At 37.5% G+C, this 22,871-nt stretch overlaps 1 protein-coding gene across 13 annotated transcripts in view; it reads left to right on the forward strand.

The window, feature by feature from the left end:
- Window positions 1-22,871, forward strand: part of map7b (microtubule-associated protein 7b) — a 39,780-nt gene that overhangs the window by 1,583 nt on the left and 15,326 nt on the right. The window contains exons 1-8 of one of the 13 annotated variants that reach the window (XM_030128422.1): window positions 8,991-9,724; window positions 16,647-16,820; window positions 16,947-17,024; window positions 17,596-17,759; window positions 19,403-19,520; window positions 21,138-21,239; window positions 21,683-21,793; window positions 22,051-22,146. In XM_030128422.1, coding sequence (XP_029984282.1) covers window positions 9,556-9,724; window positions 16,647-16,820; window positions 16,947-17,024; window positions 17,596-17,759; window positions 19,403-19,520; window positions 21,138-21,239; window positions 21,683-21,793; window positions 22,051-22,146 — 1,012 coding nt within the window. In that variant the 5' untranslated portion in view covers window positions 8,991-9,555. Of the gene's footprint in view, window positions 1-8,990; window positions 9,725-11,825; window positions 12,183-16,646; window positions 16,821-16,946; window positions 17,025-17,595; window positions 17,760-19,402; window positions 19,521-21,137; window positions 21,240-21,682; window positions 21,794-22,050; window positions 22,147-22,871 lie in introns of those variants that run through there. The other 12 variants (XM_030128424.1, XM_030128418.1, XM_030128420.1 and 9 more) reach the window with 12 other exon arrangements.

The raw sequence follows: 22,871 nt of genomic DNA on the forward strand, positions 1-22,871 counted from the left end.
TTTTCAGGACTTAAAAGGCTTTTAAATACCACTTTGAATACATGATATCAGTCAACCTGGACATAAATGAGCCTGTTGGATACAGCTCTGCTCTACTGCTTCTGAATTCTAACTGTTTTTTTGGTTTGATAGTGCTGTGAGTCTATTTAATGTGCCAGAAAATGCTTTCAAACACCTATAAAACCACACCTATGTTCACATATTAGGAAACATTTGTCATGTGTTCATTTCATTTCTCCCTTTTAGCTATGTTTTTCTAACTTTAACTCCTAACTCTTACCCCTCAGGCTATTTTTGTTAAATATTGCCTTTTTAATTTTTCTGATCATTAGGTCTGTGTTACAGTGTAGGCCATTAATATTTATTTTTTTGGAATATTTAATCTAATGTCAGTTCCTCTTACAGGTCTATTAAACACTAGAGACATTTATTGTACCCTCTGGGGACCCTCATGACAAAAATGCACACACAAAAAAACTACTAAAATCGTCATATATCAATATTTTTCTGCATAAATCTCCTAAACCACCTCAGCTCTGCTCAAAACTACTAAATGTTTACTATTTTCAGGACTTAAAATGCTTTTAAATACCACTTTGAATACATGATATCAGTCAACCTGGACATAAATGAGCCTGTTGGATACAGCTCTGCTCTACTGCTTCTGAATTCCAACTTTTTTTTTTTTTTTGGTTTGATAGCGCTGTGAGTCTATTTAATGTGCCAGAAAATGCTTTCAAACACCTATAAAACCACACCTATGTTCACATATTAGAAAACATTTGTCATGTTTTCGTTTCGTTTCTGCCTTTTAGCTACGTTTTTCTAACTTTAACCCTTAACTCTTAACCCTCAGGCTATTTTTGTTAAATATTGCGTTGTGTTTTTTTTAATTTAATGATCATTAGGTCTGTGTTACAGCGTATGCCATTAATATTCATTTTTTGGAATATTTAATCTGATGTCAGTTCCTCTTACAGGTCTATTAAACTCTAGAGACATTTATTGCACCCTCTGGGGACCCTCATGACAAAAATGCACACACAAAAAAACTACCAAAATCGTCATATATCAATATTTTTCTGCATAAATCTCCCAAACCACTTCAGCTCTGCTCAAAACTACTAAATGTTTACTATTTTCAGGACTTCAAATGCCTTTAAATACCACTTTGAATACACTGACATCACTGTCAACAACATGGACTTAATTGCATTTGTATTTTTTTTTTTTTTTTTTTTTTTTTTATATGAGATTGAAAAATGTGGTCAATGATGGTCCTGCATTGCACAAAAGCTACTAACGCAATGAAATCAGTTTTTTTGTGTATGTTGTAAATAAAACAAATGGCCTCATGTATTCAAATAGGCATTTAAAGGGTTAAAACTACCAAATGTACCATCATTTTAAGGATTTTGTTTGTTTGAATACACACTGTCACTTGGTTTATTAAAACCAACAAAAAATGTGAGATTTTCCATATATTAGGCTTACATTGTGGACGGATGTAGCATTGTTTTATATCAGAGTCTTGGAGATGTCAGAGATTAGTAATAACACCGATTCCATTGCATTAGTGGTTTTTGTTCACTTCAGGACCTTCATGACAAAAAAAGCCTCAGTGACTTACATTGAAACCACATTTTTAATCTCACATCAAAAAATACTAATGCAGTGACAGAAATGTTGTTGATAGTGACATCATGTATTCAAAGTGGCATTTAAAGGGTTAAAATCCTGAAAATTTTTGAGCTTGTAGTAGTTCTGAGCTGAGATGAAGTGGTTTTAGAGATTTGTGCATGTACATTTTTGCCTCACGGGTCCCCAGATGTTAGAAAAAATAGAGGGATGCACAAAGGTTAAGAGGATAGATGTTGATTATCCTCATGCAATCAAATGAATATAAACACAAACAAATAAAAAAGCTTGTGATTAAAAATATTTTAACTGCAAGGAAAGCAGCAAAGCAGCTGCCAATATGGATGATGGTGTTACAAAAATAAAAAGTACATTTGCCAGTTTACAGTTGAAAAAATATGCGAGTCTGCATTGGTGTGATATTATGTGTGATCCAAACACTGCAACACCACATTTTTATGAAACTTGGTCACTATTTTTATAGCTGAGCTCTTGCCTATATTGTTTATTTATCTATTTGTGTGATAAAACAGCAAAGTGTTGATTAGAATTGTTGTAGTTAAGAGGTTCAATCATTTTTTCACCACTAATCCTAACCATATACTTTCAAATTCCAGAGAAGGAGCAGTTTCTCAGCTTTTCAATTCTCTTCTATGGATGTTCAGACACTCAATAGGGAATGCATTCATAGGCACTGGCATTGTGCAGAATTATTTTATCATCATTTCTTCATTTGTGGCAACAAATGACAGTAACTTACTTAGGAAAGGTTAAATATGGATAACAATTAATTTGGAAAACATCTGCTGTAAGATCAAACAAACACATTCCAAAAACAACATATATTCATAAATTCATTCATTGTCAGACAAAGCAAATGTAAAACTGTGGCTTAAAATGAACCAAATGAAGTTGAGGTTGTCATGTTGTCATGAATAACACTCATACTCTCTCTCTCTCTCTCTCTCTCTCTCTCTCTCTCTCTCTCTCTCTCTCTCTCTCTCTCTATATATATATATATATATATATATATATATATATATATATATATATATATATATATATATATATATATATATATATATAAATATACTTGTATTCTAGAAAAACTTAATAGCCTAGTAAAGGGCAGGTACCACAAAAACAGTAAAGTGACAGTGCTAATGCTATTCTTTATATACATTTTTCCCTATAAATAAAAATCACACAGAAAAAATGGCATCAAGAGTTGAGTATAAAAGGGTTTAAAGTGTGATCCTGCTGCTGTTTTAAATGAGTGCATGTTTATCTACGAATTATTCTGTTTGCAAAGACTACATTTTCACGTATTTGATCAGTATAAATAGGCCTAATATTGGTTCGCTTCAGGAGTCAAACACCACAAAAACATACAATCTTACAGCGTTTGAGCTGAAATGTATCTGCACAGTTAGTTTCATGTTTGGCTTCTGCAGAAACGTCCCCTCCCTGTTTCTGCATCTGTACTCATTCTTTAACTCGCTCTCCATATTTACCAACCATTTCTTAATGTGCAAATTCTAGCATAACAGCTTCAGGTAAAATGATCAGTTGTCGGTTCAACACTTTGATAAATGAGGTTAGACTAAGAGGACTGACTGTTATAAAACTAAATACACAGAGCTTTTACTAATAAACAACCCAACATTATGGGGTTGCACCTTTGTTCCCTGCTCAGTACTTCTTTTCTTCTCCTCCTCAGCATTATAATTTACCCATTTCACCCACAAGTATAAATCCTGCTGATAACTTTTGGCATCCATTTTCTACATTGTGTTGTCAAGCCTTGCCATCCTGCTTAGTATTCATAAACTTCCTCCCTATGCATTATTTATCTAGCTGTGAACTCCACAAGGTAAACAATTCCCTGCACCTCTCACCATAGCATTCATTGCCATTTGTTAAATTGTGACATTTATAAGGTGCCCCATTCAGTGCCTGCATAAAATATTTTCTCTCCTGATGGTAAAACCAGTTTGAATATCTCTTTTTCTATCAGCTGACATGTACATTTATCCAGTTGAGGTTGTATGTTTTCACACACCTCAGATCTGAACATTTAATTTCAGTAAATATTCCATTTGTTAGTTCAGTTCTAATGTAGCATGTAATAGTAATAGTAATCTAAATGCTTATGAAATGTATTGTCTGAACTTTTAAGTAGACTTACAAGAAGTTTTTCTGTCCCTCCTGCATAATTCAGTTTGGGTTTTACAGGCCCACTTACACAAACCTACCTCTTCAGTTCACAATTTTTCTATTGGATTAAGGTCAGGGCTTTGTACTGTAAGCCGTGGTGTCACCAGTTTGGAGATGTGCCTATTGTTTCTGCTTAAGTGAACTTTGAGAATATCCATGTAATTCTCCTCCATCGTGATGCTCAGTTTTATGGAGTGCATCAGTCCCACGCCATACAGGATGGTACATCTTCCTCATTGATAAGATCGCCAAATATATTGACTTTTGGTTGATCTGAACAGAGAATAGTCTAAGCCTGGGTGATATATTTAAATAATTTGATTAAAGGAGGTCTTTTTTCTGAAAATCATATAAAGAACAAGATAAAAATTGAGAATATTGACCAACAAAAACACAAATGCCACCTATATGTTTTTTACGACTGCGTATTAGGGCCACACAAGAAAATAAAAACGCCTGTCACTATGAGAATAATGTCATAATATTTCAAGAATAAAGTCATAATATAATGAGAACAAAGTCTTAGTTTTCAAAAAACTCATTGAATGAAAGTAATGACATACTTTTATGAGAATGAAGTCGTAATATTTTGACAATAATGTCATAATATAATGAAAATAAAGTCATAATTTAAAAAAAAAAAACCTCATTATTTAACGAAAATAATGTCATACTTTTATGAGATTAAAGTTGTAATATTCTGGTCACAAGCAGCAACTTTCACTTCTGTTGGACCAGACAAACCCTAAATGAAAGTGTGACCTCACAAAATGTTCCAAGTTCTCCATTATGCGACGAGTGGGTACGACTTTATTCTCATAAATTATGATATTTTTCCCACCTGTTTTTATTCCGGTAATATTGTGTCTTTATTCTTGATATATTACAACTTTAATCTCATAAAAGTATGACATTATTTTCATTAAATAATGAGTTTTTTAAAACTACAACTTTATTCTCATTAGCCTATAGTACGACTTTATTCTTGTAGTGACAAGTGTTTTTTATTTTCTTATGTGGCCCTAATATGCCATTGCAGTTTTCATATTTTGTGAGTGTTTTTCTCCAGATGTATATAACCTAGTTTAAATAAAGGAAGAACTCATGGATGAGCGTTTTGTCTTCAGTTCACGTAACTAGAAAACAATTGATTATAATGGTGAAATTGTCCTTAACACTGTGAAAAACAGATACATTTTTTGAGCATATCACCCAGCTCAAGAATAGTCCTGTAACATACCAGCTCATGAACAAACTTTTGTGTAGTGTTTTATACTAGTCTCGATTATGAGTAGTGGCTTCCTCCTTGTGGATTCTTTTAGAGTCTGTCTGCCCTAAAAGTCAACTATAAAATGCAGCTGTTTGTCTAATGTGTTTTATTGACATTGTAAAGTCACTGTTTATGACATTTAGTTTAGTCTTTGGCCTACACAGAAAATATGTTGGTTTTATCTGAATATCAAGATATATATTTTCTGATTTTTCTTTCTTCTTGTTTTTTTTTTTTTTTTTTAATCACCCAATCCTACTCCATCTATATCAGTTTAGAGACTTGTTTTTTTTTTTTTGTAACTGTTGCACCTAAAACCATTCACCTCCGGGACTCGATACACGTCTCCATCATTAATGACTTGAAGGCTGAGTCACTGCTGTTTGTAGTTTCATACCATTGTTTGTACAAATTAAGCAGAGACCGTCTGGAAGTCTGCGATTTTGGCTAATTTCCTTAGACATTCTTATTATGATCAGCAAAAAAGGACACTAAAGGCCCTGAAATACAGCCACCTTTGACTCCCAGTGTTGACAACCTGAAGTTTCTTAAGCCATGATGTTGAATTTTGGAAGCTGTGAACATCATATGTAAAGTTTTTATATCATTCATTTGTTTATTTGAAAGGGACAGTGTATATTTATGAACAAATAAGACAGGATTGTCATAAATACACTAGATTTAGCACAATTAGACATAAAAGCACACATAAACCAACATTATAGAACAACAATAAAAAATACATTAAATTTATAAAATAAATAAATAAGCAATACATCACATAGGCTACAATACCAACAGTTAAAATAAGATACAGTGCTAACATGGTCATTCTACCTTAAACTGCTAAAAAAATTTGCACTGCTAACCAGACAATGCCTTTTATAAAGTGCATGTTTTAAAGGGGTCATATTTTGCTAAACCCACTTTTATTAGTCTTTGGTACATTTATTTGTGTATTTGGACCCTAATAGTTTATAAAGTTTGAATTTGAACCCTCCAGGTGCTGCAAAGCTATCTTTATATTCATTTTGGCAAAATCGAGTGGATTTCTACAACCCGTTTTAATTCCTCCTTTATTTGTTACATCTATAACTAGTTGCGTCACGACATTTGCACATACGAGGTCAAGACTTCCGATGAGCATTTCTCAGAGTACGACATAATTGTTTATCAGCAGCAGCGGTTGTAGTCCATACTGAAAATATATCCAATTTTCGAGCCGATTACGTAAAATGTTCAGTTGTTGGTTGAACAGGACAGAGCAGCACAGTCAACAACGTGGAAGGGGGTGGGGCGTGAAGTGGCTCATGTGCATTTAAAGGGCCAGCGCTCAAAACGACCTTTCTGGTGTCATTACTCAGAAATAGGGTTGAAGATGGACCTGTGGAGTTTAATTAATGAAGAATTCAGGCCCAAGCATAGCATTTACAGTTTATGTAGACCACAGGGAAGTGTTTTAAAATACATATTTCCATTTAAAATAAAAAAACAAATATTACTCCTTTAAAGGTGCCTATAGTTAAAATCCATATTTTTTTAAGACCATTCCCATAGTCATGCTTTAAGTTGTGTTTTTAAACCAAATAAACATGGGGCTTTCTCTAATAACCATAGGCAAGGTGTTTCATGTGTTACGGCCATTAATAAACTGGACTGTGCAAAAGTAATTTTCCTGAAATGTACCTCACAGCCCTCCCTAGAGATTGGCATAATACTAGTGGGGCCATTCCATTCAATGATCTATATATAAGACGAGGACTGTTGAATAATTTAACTATCTAACTGAGACTGAGAATGTGATGAAATAAATCAAATCCAAAATGAAATGTTCTCTATTGAAATTCACATCACAGAAATAAACTAAATGAACCAGTCATGAGTTCTAATGCTGATATATTTTTTATTTATTTTTTTTTTTTAACCTGATGCAGAGTTACATCTTTGCCGTGACAATGTATATTCTGACATGGTTGTTTAAAAAATGAGAAGCTACTCATTGCATAAGTTAGAGTTCAAGGTAGCTTTATTGTCATTTAGAATTGTGTAACGGTTTGTCCATACTCTATTCTCCTCGGTTTCTTTAAATCTTTTCCATGAGTTTCATTAAACAGACTTTCTTTGTATAATAGACCTGGCCTGCGGCAAAATTGTGTTTACTTCAGAGGAGCTGCAGAAGGACTTGAGATTTCCTCTATTTGTAGCTGGAGGCAATCTACTCAGTATTTCACTTGTATTGTGTGTGTTGTCACAGTAGCAGTGTCCACTCAATGCCTGGGGAGATATCATTTTGTGGTCTTGAATGCTACAATGTATTCTGCATTGTGCTGAGTTGGTACGTGCCCCCTTTGTTTGGTAATTAGATCTAAATTGTTATCTCGCTGGATTTCCTCAATTTTAATCAAAATAAACGTCCTCAAAAACAGTCATCCAAATACGTTTGGCTGCTCCAGATTGCTTACGTCATTTGTTTCAGTTTCATTTGACTGTATGAAACTGCTAATATTTACAGCCTCCTTTGGATTTTTATTCATGTATCTAATGGGCAGTTTTTTCACCTGGTCTGTGTCTGTTTCTCATAGACCCATTGAGGAGGTGTGAGAAGGGCGTGTAGCCTAGCCTATCTGGTTAAAGTCTGAGTGTAGAATTACAGCATTACACTATCCTGCAGGGACAAAGATCAGATTGCTCTTCCATGAATGTGTGTTTGTACAGCACATGCTCCCTGAGGGGATGAGACAATAAGATTTTTACCAAATTCTTATATATGCTAGGTACAGTAAATGTTTTGAACTGCAAATATCTTAAATGCTAAACTACTTATTAGATTATGGACTTTGCCTAAATAGAAACAATGCACTTGGGAGTCAAATGGGTTTGAGTCGAGATGTCTATCAGCGGTTGTGTCTTTAATTATTTTCTTGCCCTGCTTTTTTGAGTCACAGTGTCTTGCTGGCATTAAGCATTTGAGCTGTCCTGTCGTGCTGTTTGTTTAATCTCTCTGTGTATTTGCATCAATAAATGTGTGATAAGAGGCTGTATGCACACACCAGTACAGACCTCCAATGATTTTAGCCTTTGCCAGTAGTAATGCTTGTGTCAACTCTGGTTTTCTTCTTCCACATTCTCTTTTTTTTCACATCAGTGTACTAATGTGTATCTGTCTAGTGTATTGTAAACTCATCAACTCTCTTTACTTGTTTAATCTTCATTTTTTTTACCTTTGCACATGCAATCATTGCATCCTTAAATACAAACGCCCTCACGTTTGTGTGTTTCAGTACAATAACAATATTGTTGTTTGTTTGAAGCCATGGTCCTCCTGTCAGATATAAATGAACAGGTTTTGATATTGCCTGAACAACTGTTGTATGTGAAAGAGGTGATGGCTCTTTAAATAGAAAATGGGGCGGGGCTTGATACCATGTGCTTTATGAACACACCCCTTCTGAACAGCCTCTTCCAGTACTGCATTGTTTAGTTTGGTGTGTGCATAGGCGTTCATCCCTTGCTCTGTGTGTGAGCACATTGCATGAAAGTGTGCACGTCCTTTGCTCTCTCACTCCTGCACTTATGCGTCATTGGTCCATGTGCTGCTGTTGTCAGGGAAACCCTTTACGGGTACCGGCTCACCTTCCACTGCTGTATTTGTACTGAATATTTCAACAGCCCCGGTGCCCTGAATTACCCATGTGTCTATGGGCCTGTGTGTGTGTACTGTACAGCCCAGTGCCTGTATGATGTGATTCCCTTGACAAGTTTGCGCTTACAGTGTAGCAGGGCAGAGCCGAGGAAGGAAAGGGAGGCTGCAGTAAGAGTAGTGACAGCAGCAACGCAGCATCTCACGAGGAGTGAGGGAGTTAAGACTTTGAAAGAGAAGTGCAATCCTTCCTTCTCTCGATCGAGCCAGTCTTGTGGATTAAGTCTTCCTATGTAAGCCAGACTACGGGAGCTCATCCTCTTCGAGACTGTCTCACTCTCTGTCTCTTTCACTCTTTCCATCTTTCTCTGGATGCCTGGCACTGCCATTGCAGGCACTATGGACATGGCACAGTGAGCTGCTCTGTTTTTTTTTAACATTTACTCTATGTTTCATTATTTTCTGCTCTTCATCACTCTCCATTCACTTCATCATTTTTTGCCATCCCACTCACTTACTCCATCATCCTCTTCTCTCCTCCTCACTTTTCTTTTTGCTGTCTCAGACTCAGAGCAGCAATGTGCAGCCACAAAGTCTTAGCTCTTAGCATTAGCAGTTAGCTGTCTACGCCTTCACTGGGAGGAAGGCTTTTAGGGGTGACCCCCACCCATCGCCATCCTCTGGTGCCCACCACTGACCCCCCCACCCTCCCACCCACCAGGTGCAGGTTGGGATGGGCAGGGGCCGGGTGAGTTAGCCAGGGGCTGGAGGGCTAGCAACAGGGCAGGCAATGCCAGATAGTAAAGGACGAGGACAAGAAGGAGGTGGAGGCGGGTGCTTGCAGGCCAAGTGGAGGCTGACGAGGGGAGGCAGCCGCTCTGCCATCCCTGCACTCTTCACCATCACAGAGGAAGAGGAGGGACAGAGAAGGAGAAATGCTTGCAGGAAGAAGAAAAAAGGTATGGAGGAAAACTGACAGTGTAAAGTGTCGGGGCACTTGCATGGTTTGATATTTTGGTGCTGTTTAAGCTACAGTATGTTAAACTGTTAATTGCTATTTCTAAAGATAGCGAAAAAGTTGTGAGTGATATGTGATTTGGGGCTTTGTATATCTGGGACATTGAGGACCCAGCCTCTGGAGAGTCACTACTGTCCATGCATACATACAGATAGATACATACTATCAAATTATATGTGTGATGGTTAAATAATGATTAAAGTAATAGTAAATGCCTTTACTATGGATGAGGGTTATGTAAAAGTGATTATCTGTAGGATGGCTTCTTGTGATTGTGTGTTAGCTTTCTTAGTTTGTGTGTGTGTGTGTGTGTGTGTGTGTCTGCTGTTTTGGAGGAAGTTTCCTCTTAACCCATCATGCGCAGCCATCTGGAGACAGGTGTCTGACAGATCTGATGAGAAAGCACAGATTGTGAGTGTGCGCTTGTGCAGAAACCAGCTGACAAGGCAAGTGTGAGTCAACACCACAAGGGCAGTAGATGAGAGTGAAGGTACAGTCCACTTTACACATGTGTGTCATTAATGCATCAGTAGGCACAGCATTCACTCAACAGGGTTCTGTGTGTTTGTAGGTATGTCAAGTCTAAATGTGCCATATATTAACTTTAACTTGCTTTTTTTGTTGACATGTATAGTAGATGGATAAACTTAGATGTGATATGGAGTGTTAATCGTATACCACAGCTTTCTCAGTCAATAGATCTCAACTAAATACCTGCAGGACATTTTGGATTAGTGTTAAACAATACTCTCTATCTCCACCATCAAAACACCAAATAAGATAATATCTTTTTGGAAAAATTGTTTTCATCCATCCAGCAGAGTTCAGGCTTGTAGAGTCATTTCCCATGAGATATGAAGCACTCCTGGTGACACATGATGGCCCTACAACTTACTACAGCATTTCATGTTATTTATTTCCTTTAATTTGTCACCTATGAAATAAAATAAAATATAAAACATAACCTGGGTTTGGAGATTGAAGAAATATAATGGCTAAGAATATGACAGCTATTGGCTGAATGAATTACCTAGCAACAACATTAAAACAGGAACACTAACATTGTCAGGACACTTATTCTGTCAGATAGTCCTGCATCCAAATTAAATTTTTTAAATTCTCATCATTGGTAATCAATATTGTGAACTTTAACTTGTATTTTTGATGTGTTTAGGAAGGATTAGTTCTTGCATATGAATGTAGCATTTAATTTTCAGGATAAAAATTCATATTGACCTTCATAAGATCAGTTAAATTGTGGTATAGTCTTAGTTGCAGCCTCATATAGTCCCAACTTGACTTCATTTCATGTGAGTTTTTTTGTTTAATATAAGACATTCTCAAACAAAGAGTTTTGCTGTTGTGTCGTAGGAGAAAGTGTTCAGACAGCTCACTTAAACTATAAATAATAAATGAGAATAGATATAGATAAGAGGGGAATGAAGAGGTGATTATAAGCTCTTGCAGCAACAGTGATCTCCAAGTATCAAGTTACTACATCACAGAATCAATCCTCACTGACATTTGTGAGTATAAGAGGAAAAACGAATATTTCAGAGAGTTACTGCAGAAGACAAACAGCATTGCAGTATTAGACAGCTGCATCGAAGTCCAAGTTCTTCCTCTCTGCACTGAATGATGATTTCTCCACCTGAACACCTGTTATCCAGGATGCTTGTCCTGTGGCTGGGGACGAAGACCTCCACTCCTGCCCCCTTGCCTCTGTGCTGACTTGAGCTTAGCGTTTAGCTTAGCATTAGCAGCAGCTAATCCTCTCAGACTGCAGGGGAGGCAGGAGCCGCACAGTGAGCCTTGCCTGCTACCCACTGGCCTGGACAGCACAGCATTAATCGCTAACTCTGACCATTTAATCTGACTGCCAGTGAATGCAGATAGATTGGGGGTGGGGAGCACACACACACACACACACACAAATAAGAAAACACACACCAGCGCTCGGCGAGGGAGGGGCAGATTAAACAGTCACACTCTCCCTATGTCTCACTCTCTGTCTGTTTTAAACACACACATACACACATGGACAAAAGGATGGGGGTTGGAGAGCACACCACAACCTGTCTCACACTCGGACAGCTTTCAACAACATTGACATCGTCCAAAGCTGACCTCTCTGTCCCTTCATGCTTCATGCCCCTCTATTCTGGAAACGGCAGAGTCTGGGATGGTGCCCTTTTCACTCTTTTGAATTTCTTTTTGCTTTTCTTTACTGAACCATGGACTTTGGATTGGAGCTTATCTCTGTCTGTGTAGGATGTTATTGGGAAGTAGAAGCGTTGGTTCAGGCCCTCCAGTCTGACTAGTCAGAGTGGGACACCAGCCAGGGGTTTAACTGGTCCCATCCTGGGATGACACCCCTGGAATCATGAGCCAAAAACCAGGTAAAAGTCTTCACTTTGACCTTGATAAACCTGCATTTGTTTAGATTGTCGTTGAGTATCAAGTGACCAGCTTTCACTGATCACCGGATTTCAACCTAAACACCTCTTAAGCATCCTTTCCATGTGCTTCATATCTTTAAAACATGAAAAACAATATACACTCTATAAAATCTGATCATAGCAGGTCACTTTTCCTTGTTATAAACATACTGCTTTATGTTGAATGCCATGAATTCTTGCCTTATGGTGCATTTCCACACACTTTGTGGCTCATGGTATTAAATATATGCAGTAGTATCATTGTATGTATGGATAGTTTGGCTTTGTTTGTCTTATTGGAGGTTTACAGGTGGTTATGGGGAGGGGGTGAGCATTTGTTCCTGACAATTAGACACTCCAAATGAAATGGACTTGTCTTTGAGCCGGCTGTTAAACTGCTATTGTGTGTGAGTAAATATCCTGACTGCTATTTAAGCAGCTATTTATATATTTAATGACCTCTACAACAGATGGACAAGCCTGTGAGTTTTTGGGAGTGAACAACTTCCGCAGCAATTAGAGTCAAACATTGCTGAAACAACCCTAGTAACCCTAGTAATGATGAGAGGGCAGGAGAGGTAATGATTATGCAGGGAGATACTTTATCCATGTGCAAATACTGATAAAAGGGGAGGATTTCTATATATTTTTATGGTATTCTAGTAATTGCACCCAAATGCTATGCTAAGTCTTTGTCATTCAAGTGTATGTATATTACCTTTAACTTCTACTGTTATATGTAAATAGATCTGTCCTTGATATTCATTGTAATCGAGGTTGTTTTCCTTGCTTTGGACCACTCTGTGTTGATCTCCCTCCATCTTGCTCTCAGGGTTTCTGTGCCAGACTTGTTTAAAGATGGGAACTATTCCTTGTTTGTGGTCCAGAGCATTTCCAGCTCTTTTCAGTGAATCGCCCCAGTTCAAGCTGTCGGGAGTGAGGAGAGTGCCTAAGTATCTTTAGTCCGTCACCGCTATTGTGCTGTAACCCACTCACAATGTCAAAGGGTCTTCTACTTCACTCACAAGAAGTTAAAATGAAAGTTGAAATTGAAAAGCTCTGGATTTCATACCTAAACGTTTCTTTTTTTAATGCAAATGTAGGGTTAAACCCCCTTATATTGAAGCTACTCATTAAAGAGCCTACTTACTAGATCGATTAAATCTAATTTCACTTGTGCTTCATCTTAGACCATTCATACATTTCCTGTTAAATATTTGACTGCAGAACATTGTACCCCTCTCTCAATGAGCTAATCTTTTCTTTGGGTGAACTGATTTTTAGAAGAAGGAATACATTGACTAGATACTATTGTTACCTTGCACAGCCGCCCACCCTTTCCTGTTTATAACAATAGCCATTATAAAACCAGTTCTAAGCCTGGTGCACCTGAAGCCTTGTAGGCTTGTGTACACACCTCTGTGGATGGATGTCCCGTACACTGTGACATGCAATACCTGTGCAGCGATGACTTCAGGTCTTTATCCAGCATGCTCTTTGGCTAATGAGATGAGGAGAAAAATGAGAAAATGAGGGGGGATAAAAGTTCAAAAACCACAATTTGGACTTGAGTTACATTTTTAGAAATAGTTTTCCCCCCTAGGTAAAAAAGCTGCTGCAGATGAACTGCCATGAGTCACTTTCATTTCATTTCTGTTAATAATTACATAGATTTAATAGTGGTGTGATTCTCAGACTAGTACTTTAGCTTCATTCTTGCCATGTTATGAGTAAAATATTAGGCTTACATGGTTCCTCAGGTTATTAAATTATATATAATTACACTGGTCAACAACAAATTCATTGTTTAAGTTTTTTGAGCTGATTTAGGATAATTTTGGTGTGCTGAATCCAAAAATCACATTAATTTTGCTCAGCCAGGTCAACTCTCTGAACTATGCTGCATATTGGCTTTTTAACATTTTTGCTTACATTTATGGGCATTTTCACATCATATGATACAAAATTCTTTCATATTTCTTGCAATAAACGAGTTCTGAAGATTTTACTTTTGCCAATTTATGATTATTGTTTTTTTTAATATTACAGGTGAATGAAATGGCTTCAACTAGAAGATCTTGCAAAAATAAGCCTGACGTATTCTGCTACATCTGCGGTGAATACACCATTGTACCTAACAGGAATCAAGTCACAAGTTTCATAAAGTGTGCTTACCAATCTTATTTTGGTATTAATTATTATATTTTGTGAGAAGATCAGATTTTTCAAAATCAAATTAGCAAAAAAACCTGACCTGATTGAGAAAAACAGATGTCATTTTTGGATTTAGTGGTGCAAAATGGTTCTAATTCAGTTGATAAAACCTAGACAACTTGCAAAAAACATTTTTTTATAACCCAGTGTTATAAACAATCCAGTTGGAAGTGTTGATGTGTTGTTTAAATGCAATGTACACTTAAGCTCAAGTCACAAGATGGTCCTTTCCCCTCATGGTATTAGATATGTAATGTGTACTTTGCTCCTGTCATACACTGGCATCATTAATTACCTGACTGAACCAACACCTCTTTGCTGTGTTGGAGATAAGGAAACTATGCAGAAAAGGGTCAGCGGGGCAAAAAAAAAAAAAAAAAAAAAAGCATAATAAATAGGGTGTGTGGCTTGTTCTGTTTCAGGTTGTGTCCATCTGTTGAAGTTTATTAATTTAGTCCAAGTCACTGGGGCTGATTCAATTTTGTCCTCAACTTTCTGGGACAAATTAGTCCCGGTGGAGTCCCAGTAAGGGACACATTTAGCACACTCACCTTAGCAATTGTCCCATTTAATGTTATATTTTATAGACTCAATTCACCACAGTGTAGTAATGACTTGACCGATTAATCTTGCACCACAAAGCATTAAGGATGCATTTGTAGTTTGGAGAATTTACAACATCTGTCCTGCTTAAGGCCCTCTGTTTTAATCTGTGTTCAGGAGACTAACCTGAAAATGCTGAGTCACGCTCAGCCCTCACCGTGTGCTGACTGGAAACACTGCACCACACTGGGAACATTTGAGAATACAGGAAACAAGCAGCCTGGACAATATTCTTTTACCACATTTTGTTTCTGCAAGGCTGGTCTGCAGAATTCTGTTTTGTCCTTTGGCCATTCAATTACTGTTTTTCATCCTTTGTGTCTTCTCATACATGTTTGGACCACAGATTACTGTATATATAATCAAACCCTAATGACAAAAACTTGTATCACATTTCAGGCTGTCAACACACTATACATTTACATACGTCATAGTATCGTTACGTTTCTATTGTGGGTGTTTGTATACTGCAGGAGAATAGGATAAAGTCTGTTTGGGTGTGCATCTGCAGACCTGGGAAATAAAATGTGGCCTCTGTAAAACATCTGGAAGAGGATTTGAAGCTTAGTCTAAGGAACTAGTGTTTGTGCATAGATCTCAGTAATGTACAAACAGAAGGCAGTCATTTTTCTTGTGCATTGTGGTAAAAGATGTATCTTAGAAAAATGGTGTTGAGTTTCTCACTGCATTGTTATGATGACTTCTGTAGTTGTTAGCAGTTCCTTTTTTTTTTTTTTTCAAATCTTTGTCATACTTTACTTTTTCAGTGAGTCACTTTATACCAGTGGTTCCCAAACCTTTTTGGCTTGTGACCCCATTTTAACATCACAAATTTGTGGTGACCCCAGACATTCAAAACGGAGCCTTTTTTTTTTTTTGCTAAAATTAATTTGTTTTTGATCATGTAATAGTTTGCTATACTAGGTTGCAAATAAATATTAATTTTAGATGACATTTAGGCTAAGGTCAGGTTGAGATTAGTGCACAAAGTGAGAATTTTTTTCCCTTGGTCAGGATATGTACAGTCAGTCCAGCTTGGATTTACAAGGCTGCAAATTAATACTGAACAAACAGTAACTCAAACTATGAATTATGAAAGAGCTGCAGCATCTGAAACCGACCACAATGAACATTTGAAAGATAAATAGTGCCACAGTGCTTCAGTTTCAGCTTCAGAGTTTGTCATGTCTTTACTTCTGCCAGGAGGTATTGTGATCACTTTGCTTTGTGTGCATGCGTGTGTGCGTGTTTGTTTGTTAGCAAGATAACTCAAAAAGTTATGGACGGATTTTCATGAAATTTTCAGCAAATGTTGATACTGGCACAAGGAAGAAATGATTACATTTTGGTGGTGTTCGGGGGGGGGGGCAGATCTGTCTTGGCGGAGGTCTGCGCTCTCAGAGTGCTTTTCTTGTTTATGTATTGGGATTGTCTCTCTCAACTCACCATATATTTTATTAGTAAGTTTTGTTTTATTATCAATTAGTAGAAATTTCAGGCTACCCCATTTGAATTCTAGGTGACCCCATGTGGGGTCCCGACCCCAAGGTTGGAAAAAAAAAAAAACTGCTTTAAACTGAAATGTGTATTGTTTGCTTTTATTTCCAGCCTCTTACTGTCAGTATAAATCGGAGGATGGCAGAGGGTCTTCAGCCACCCGCCCCAGCTCCTCTGGCTCCATACAGATCTACACTCCCACCCTGACCCCGACACCCGTCCCTACCCCCACCTTCACGAGCACCACCAGCACCAGCCCCAGTAACAATGCTGCCACCAAAACGGGTAAGACACACTGAAGTACATGCATATTTGTCAGTTTAAGTCAGATGTTACACATGACTGTTCATACTATTCTGTTCTTTCAGTGCAGTTGTAGCCATTTATGTTACTCTTGTGTTTGTGCTGCAGACTCGTTGCTCTTCAACAAGATTGACGAGCGACAGAGGTTGGCCCGAGAGCGCCGAGAGGAGCGTGAGAAACAGAACGGTGTGTATTTTTTAAGTTAAGGTGTTTGTGTGGACAGAGCATTAAATGTATCCCTCACTTTCTTTTTTTGTCTTTTCCACATTATTGTGAGCTGGTGGCTGTGGTGAAGTGGCCGTTTCTGTGGTTGTTGCATAAAGTCGAGGCTAAAGCCAGGCACCCCCGTTGCCATGGTACCCTTACATAATGGGTCAGGACATGGGACAGGGTTTAGGGAGGCTAGTGTTGTGAATGTGTGTATTTTTTGTGTAAGTGACACTTGGCAACAAACAGGTTTTAAGAAGTCGTGGCCTGTTTGTACTGTATTTGTGTGTATATTTTGCCGGAGTGTGTGTTCATATTAGTTGTTGTGGTCATACATGTGCCACTCACTGAGGGGCTGAGGAATTTGTTTTGTGTTCAGGCTAAAGCCTAGTCACATGATCTACAGCTGACCCATCACACCGCTGCATTAAGCCTTTGCGTGTGTCCTCGTAGCCTGTGTGTATGTGCGTATGATTATGTCCGCTTGTATGATTGAACATGTGAGCACATGTACAAACACTTACACGTGACTCTTTATTAACTGCCTCAGCCGTCAAAGAGGCCCAGTGGCAGGCCCGGGAGGAGAGGGCCCGGCAGCACTATGAGAAGCACCTGGAGGAGAGGAGGAGGCGTCTGGAGGAGCAGAGGGTAAAGGAGGATAAAAGACGAGCTGCTGTAGAGGAGAAACGGCGGCAGAAACTGGAGGATGACAAGGTGCATAAACAAACAGACCTGACCTGTACACGTCAACACCCACCACTTAGTCCAAGATCTGAGTGCATCTGAATTGTCTTAGTGATCCACCTTCCAGAAAGTCCTCCTGAAATATTTAATGACTTAGTGAACCAGAAACATCATTCCTAGTCCTATGCTGTTTAAGTGCAAGCTTGTATTGTTGTATCTTTCCTGATTTTTTTTTTCTTTTTTTTTTTTAGTCAAATCAAGCAATTTTTTTTCTGTATTGACAAAAGTTCTTCAAAAACAGACAAAAGAAACAGGAGGTCAAGATAAGATATATGATGGAACCTCCCTATGTATTGACATCCAAGTAGAATAGAATAGAACAGATCTTAATTGTCACTGCCACAAGAGCAATGAAAATCAGTTTAGCAGCAAAGACAGTGCAAAAAAAGACTGTATAAAACTATCAAACAAATACTGAAAAATGTAAACGTGTGAAAAGCTGCAGGATAAAATATCAAATATACATATGCTACTAAAGTACTACTAAAACTACTGAAATGTACAAAAATGAACTCTATACTACAAATAAGAAATATGTAAGTAGTATAAGGATAAATACAGTCAGTATATGATATACACAAAGTAAGATTAGGAAAATAGGGTCTATGTGTTTGTGAGTATTGCACTGACCATTTATAGGAATTATAGCTGTGATGTCACCTATAAATAAAGATGTTACAGAATGTTTGATTTGGGTGTAATTCCTGCCATTATTGTCGGTCCATTTAAGGGTCAGTGAGTCTGGTGAAGGCAGGTAGAAAAAAACAAACCGAAAGAAAGTGGCAAACAGCATACCTGGTTGTGCTCAGCTGAGCATAACGGCCTCCTTAAGGGAGCAATGATTCTTATCACTGCCAATAAAACAGAGACTGTCAACCTCTGGAATTTCCCAATCTAAATTTACCTGTGGGTTGGACTTACCACAAAAGCATAAAAAGGGCACCAAAAACACACACACATAACCTCTTCAAAATGGATTTAGTAGTTCTGTCAGAGAAACTATATTCTTATTTTCCAGTAGTTGATCAAACCACTTGACCTAGAGTTCAGGCCTTAATTATCTTATTGATTTAATGAACTCTGGGATGGTGGTGAGTCGGGGATCCAATATGTTATAATGAGGCAGCACAAATCTAATGTCTGACATGGTTGAAATAAGGCATGGTCTGGTACCTAAGCATAGTGTATGAATTTATAAAAGCAGATCATTTTTAGTAGTTATATTCACAAATGAAGTTTAGAATATGGCAAACCAGTCTGGTTTTACTGGGCATTCCAGAGATTTTTCATGAGGCTGAACGTCAGTGGACCAGAATGATTTTTGCTTTTGCAACGGCAAAAACAAAGCCTCCACTTCTGCTGATGCACAGGTTGTCTAGACTGAAATACACCAGGCAGTTATGCTTGAATTTTGAATTAAAATAGCAAGTTTTTTATTTAACTATAATAATAATAATAAACTACATGGGTGGAAGCAAAACATAACACATTGCAAGTGTCCTGTTAATGAAGAAAATATTTCCAGTCTTGACTATTTACATGTTTGGGCATTGTTTATTTTGTTTGTTTGTTTTTTTCTGATGATGATGTCATTGTTGTCTTTGTGATTGAAGGCTCGTCACGAGGCGGTGATGCGCCGGACTATGGAAAGAAGTCAAAGAACCAGACAGAAGACCAACCGCTGGTCTTGGGGAGGGGCACTGCACACAAACGCTCCCAGTACACCAGCCGGTAATTTGACCCATCATGCAGTTACACACAGGACCTGTTGTCCTGTGGTGAGAGTGTGAAGGCTAACATGTTTATTGATTACTTTTTAATGTTTTTAATACTTTCTCTCACCTACCTTATATTATGGAATATCTCTGTTGTAGTTTTGGTTTAACATTACTAGTTAAAATGCCATAAGTAATATAATTATTTGAATTATTTCATCGCAGCAATACAACTTATTCTATTTGCTTACCATTTCATCTGGACAGTAAAGCTGAAAAGCCAAAAAGTATTAATTTAACAGTAAACATGGGCTCTTTTTTGACCTCAGATGGAAAATAATATTATGTATCCTATCCAGGGAAATGTTCTGCATTTAAGCTACTATGGGTACAAGTTTATACATTGCATCAGTTGCATAGTTTTAAAGGTAACAATGCTTATATGTATCATCCCTGTTATATAACATTTTAATTAAAATATAGTTATATAATGACAATATAATTTTCAACACTGATGCTGATACACGATAACATGGCCACCTGCCTTGGCTTGGTTCACTGATGTTATATTGTTCGTATAAGCTGACAACCCCTTTGTCAGAGCTGTCAAACTCAGGATCCACATTCAGCCCACTATGATGTGAACTGGGCCGAACCATTGAAATAATAACAGTGAAAAAAGTAAAATTACACTATGAAAATGTTTACATCTCCAAAGTTTCCTTAAAAATGTGAATAACATGAACAACCTGAAATGTCTTAAGAAAAATAACTGCAATTTTAAAAATATTCTGTTTCATTTTATCATTGACACATCACAGTAGATCTACAAAAACACAAAACATTTAGTAACAGGTAGAATATTGTTTAAAATTGCACTTACTTTTCTCAAGACATTTCAGGTTGATCATATTTGTTCAGGTTATTTACATTTTTTGTGAAAGTATAGTTTGTAAATGTAAACATATTCATATAATTTAAGAGAAAAATTTGCCCCTGTCATTATTCATAGGTTATTATGATAGTATTTTACTGGTCTGACCCACTATAGATCGTACTGGTCTGAATGTTGAACCTGAACTAAAATGATCATCCTTGATTGTTAATATCTCAGTGTAATTTTTGCATTTCACAAATTCATCCCACGAGCCAGATTGGACCTTTTGGTGGGTTTGGTTTTGGCAGCGACTGGTCTTTATTTGCATATTTTCTCAGTAGCTTTAAGTCATTTGAATTACATTTACTGTGTTATCTGATTATTGAATGCAGTTAGATGTAACTACTGTAATTCCGCCTCAGGTATGGCATAATGAAAAAGTTTATTGGATGCTGTTTTTCTTTCATATCCGTGCTTCTCTTGTTTTAATGTGTGCCTGCCTGTGCGTGTCAGTATTGTTCTGCCATGTTTATATTTGAAGTGTTTCAGATCCGCCGGCCTCTGTTGATAATGCTGACTCACACCCTACTCTGCCTCTCTGCTTCTCCCTCTCTCACTCTCTCTCTCCCTTATTCTCATCTCCACTCTCTCTCTCTCTCTCTCTCTCTGTTAACCCCCCTCTCACTCTGGGTTTCCCTCTACCTTCTCTCTCTTCTCTTTGTGTCTCTGTCATTGTCTTTTCCCCTCCTGGTCCAGGTTTTGTCGAGTCGGCTTTTCTCTATCCACTCGACCTTGCCGGGCTGGAGCACATGCAGAGTGCTTTCAGTCTCTACCGCAGATATGGAATGACCTCCCAATGTGAATATTATAGCCCAGTATCGGTTAGCCGGCCGGCGTTAGCATGCTGGCATTAGCACTGTAACCGTCACAAGTATTAGTCTAAATGTAGGCCAGTGTGAATGGCATGGCTAGTGTGTTGTTTTTTTTATTATTTGCATGTAGAAATCCAGTTTGTGACTTGAACTAGAATACTTCCAAACACATGTGATTATTCATTAAACCATTTTAGCTTCATTGGTAGATTACAGACGACCCGTTTAGTACTAATTCGTTTTTCTAATTTTCCTCCCTTTTAGTAACATATTGGTAGTTTCTCATACCTCTAACATGATTGAAGTACATTCCTACTTTAGTATAATCAGTCTTAGTCTCTCTTTCTCTGTCTTACACCCTTCATTTCAAGGTGCATTCATTTGCTTTTCTTGTGTTGCTTGTTTGTTTGTTTGTTTGTTTGTTTGTAGATGTTGACAGGCGGTCAGTGTCTACAATGAATTTATCCAAACATACAGACCCTGTCATTACCAAGCGCCTCTCTTCGTCCTCCGCCACACTCCTACACTCACCAGACAGAGGTAAAAGAGGAAAAAAACACAGCAAAGAAACATTATTATTCATTATATTTCCAATGGTCTTCCTTTGCCTGCTTTTACTGTATGTATTTGTGTTTGTTGTAAGCTCGATGTCGATGTGTGTCTCTGAAGCTCTTGTTGTTTTTGTTTTTTCGGTGTACAGTGACATTCATAAGAACCAAACTAATGAAGTATCCATTTATTCATGTACACTTCTACGGTCACATTCATGGTCATTGATGCTGATATGTTACTGACAGGTTTACAGATGAGAACAGCCTCCTCCCCTGTCATTAGCAAAGCTCAATCCAAACCCCGCCTACATCAAGGAAAGACCCCCCAGCACAAAAGTAAAGGTGTTTACTGGGATATTACCTACAGCTTGAGCCCCCGATGATATGCAACACATAATGATACAATGCAAAAATATAATGGGCTGGAAACTATTGAAGAGTAAACATAGAAAACCTGTATAATTCAGCAGTAGATATATTTACATGTGTATTTTTTCTTTTAAATATATCATTGTAGCTTTAAATTTGGACATAGTGACGTTAATTAAGGTGTTTTTTTTTATGTATGTTTACATTCACAACCGACTACCTGTATTTACTATATGTATAATACAGTATCATGTGTTTGCTTCATGTGTATTTCATCTGAGGGATCAAGATTTTTTTTTTTTTCCCCTCTAGCGTGACCCCTTTCTCTAATCCTCAGTGGGATAATCTTTTTGTTTTTGTGGGAACACTGTACTGTTTTTATCCCTGCTGAAAAATCAGCACCCACATTTTAATGATTGGACATCAGAAAAATACAGACATAAAATGTAAATATACTGCAATAGCTTAGCATTTGGACAAAGCTAGAAATATTAGGCTCATGTACCCGAGGCAACTCTGAAATGAAATAAAATGGATCGCAGAATCAGGTTTAGTTGCACCGTTTCCAGCCTTGTTGTATTTTTGCCCTGCACCTGCTACATTATACTCAAAATAATGCTGCATGGTTTGGCTGATGTCCTCATAAAGATTGATTAATTATTGCATTGTCTATCTTTAATTTGCACATTCCGTACAGT

This window comes from Sphaeramia orbicularis, chromosome 24 (assembly GCF_902148855.1).
Source record: "Sphaeramia orbicularis chromosome 24, fSphaOr1.1, whole genome shotgun sequence".
Lineage (NCBI taxonomy): Eukaryota > Metazoa > Chordata > Actinopteri > Kurtiformes > Apogonidae > Sphaeramia > Sphaeramia orbicularis.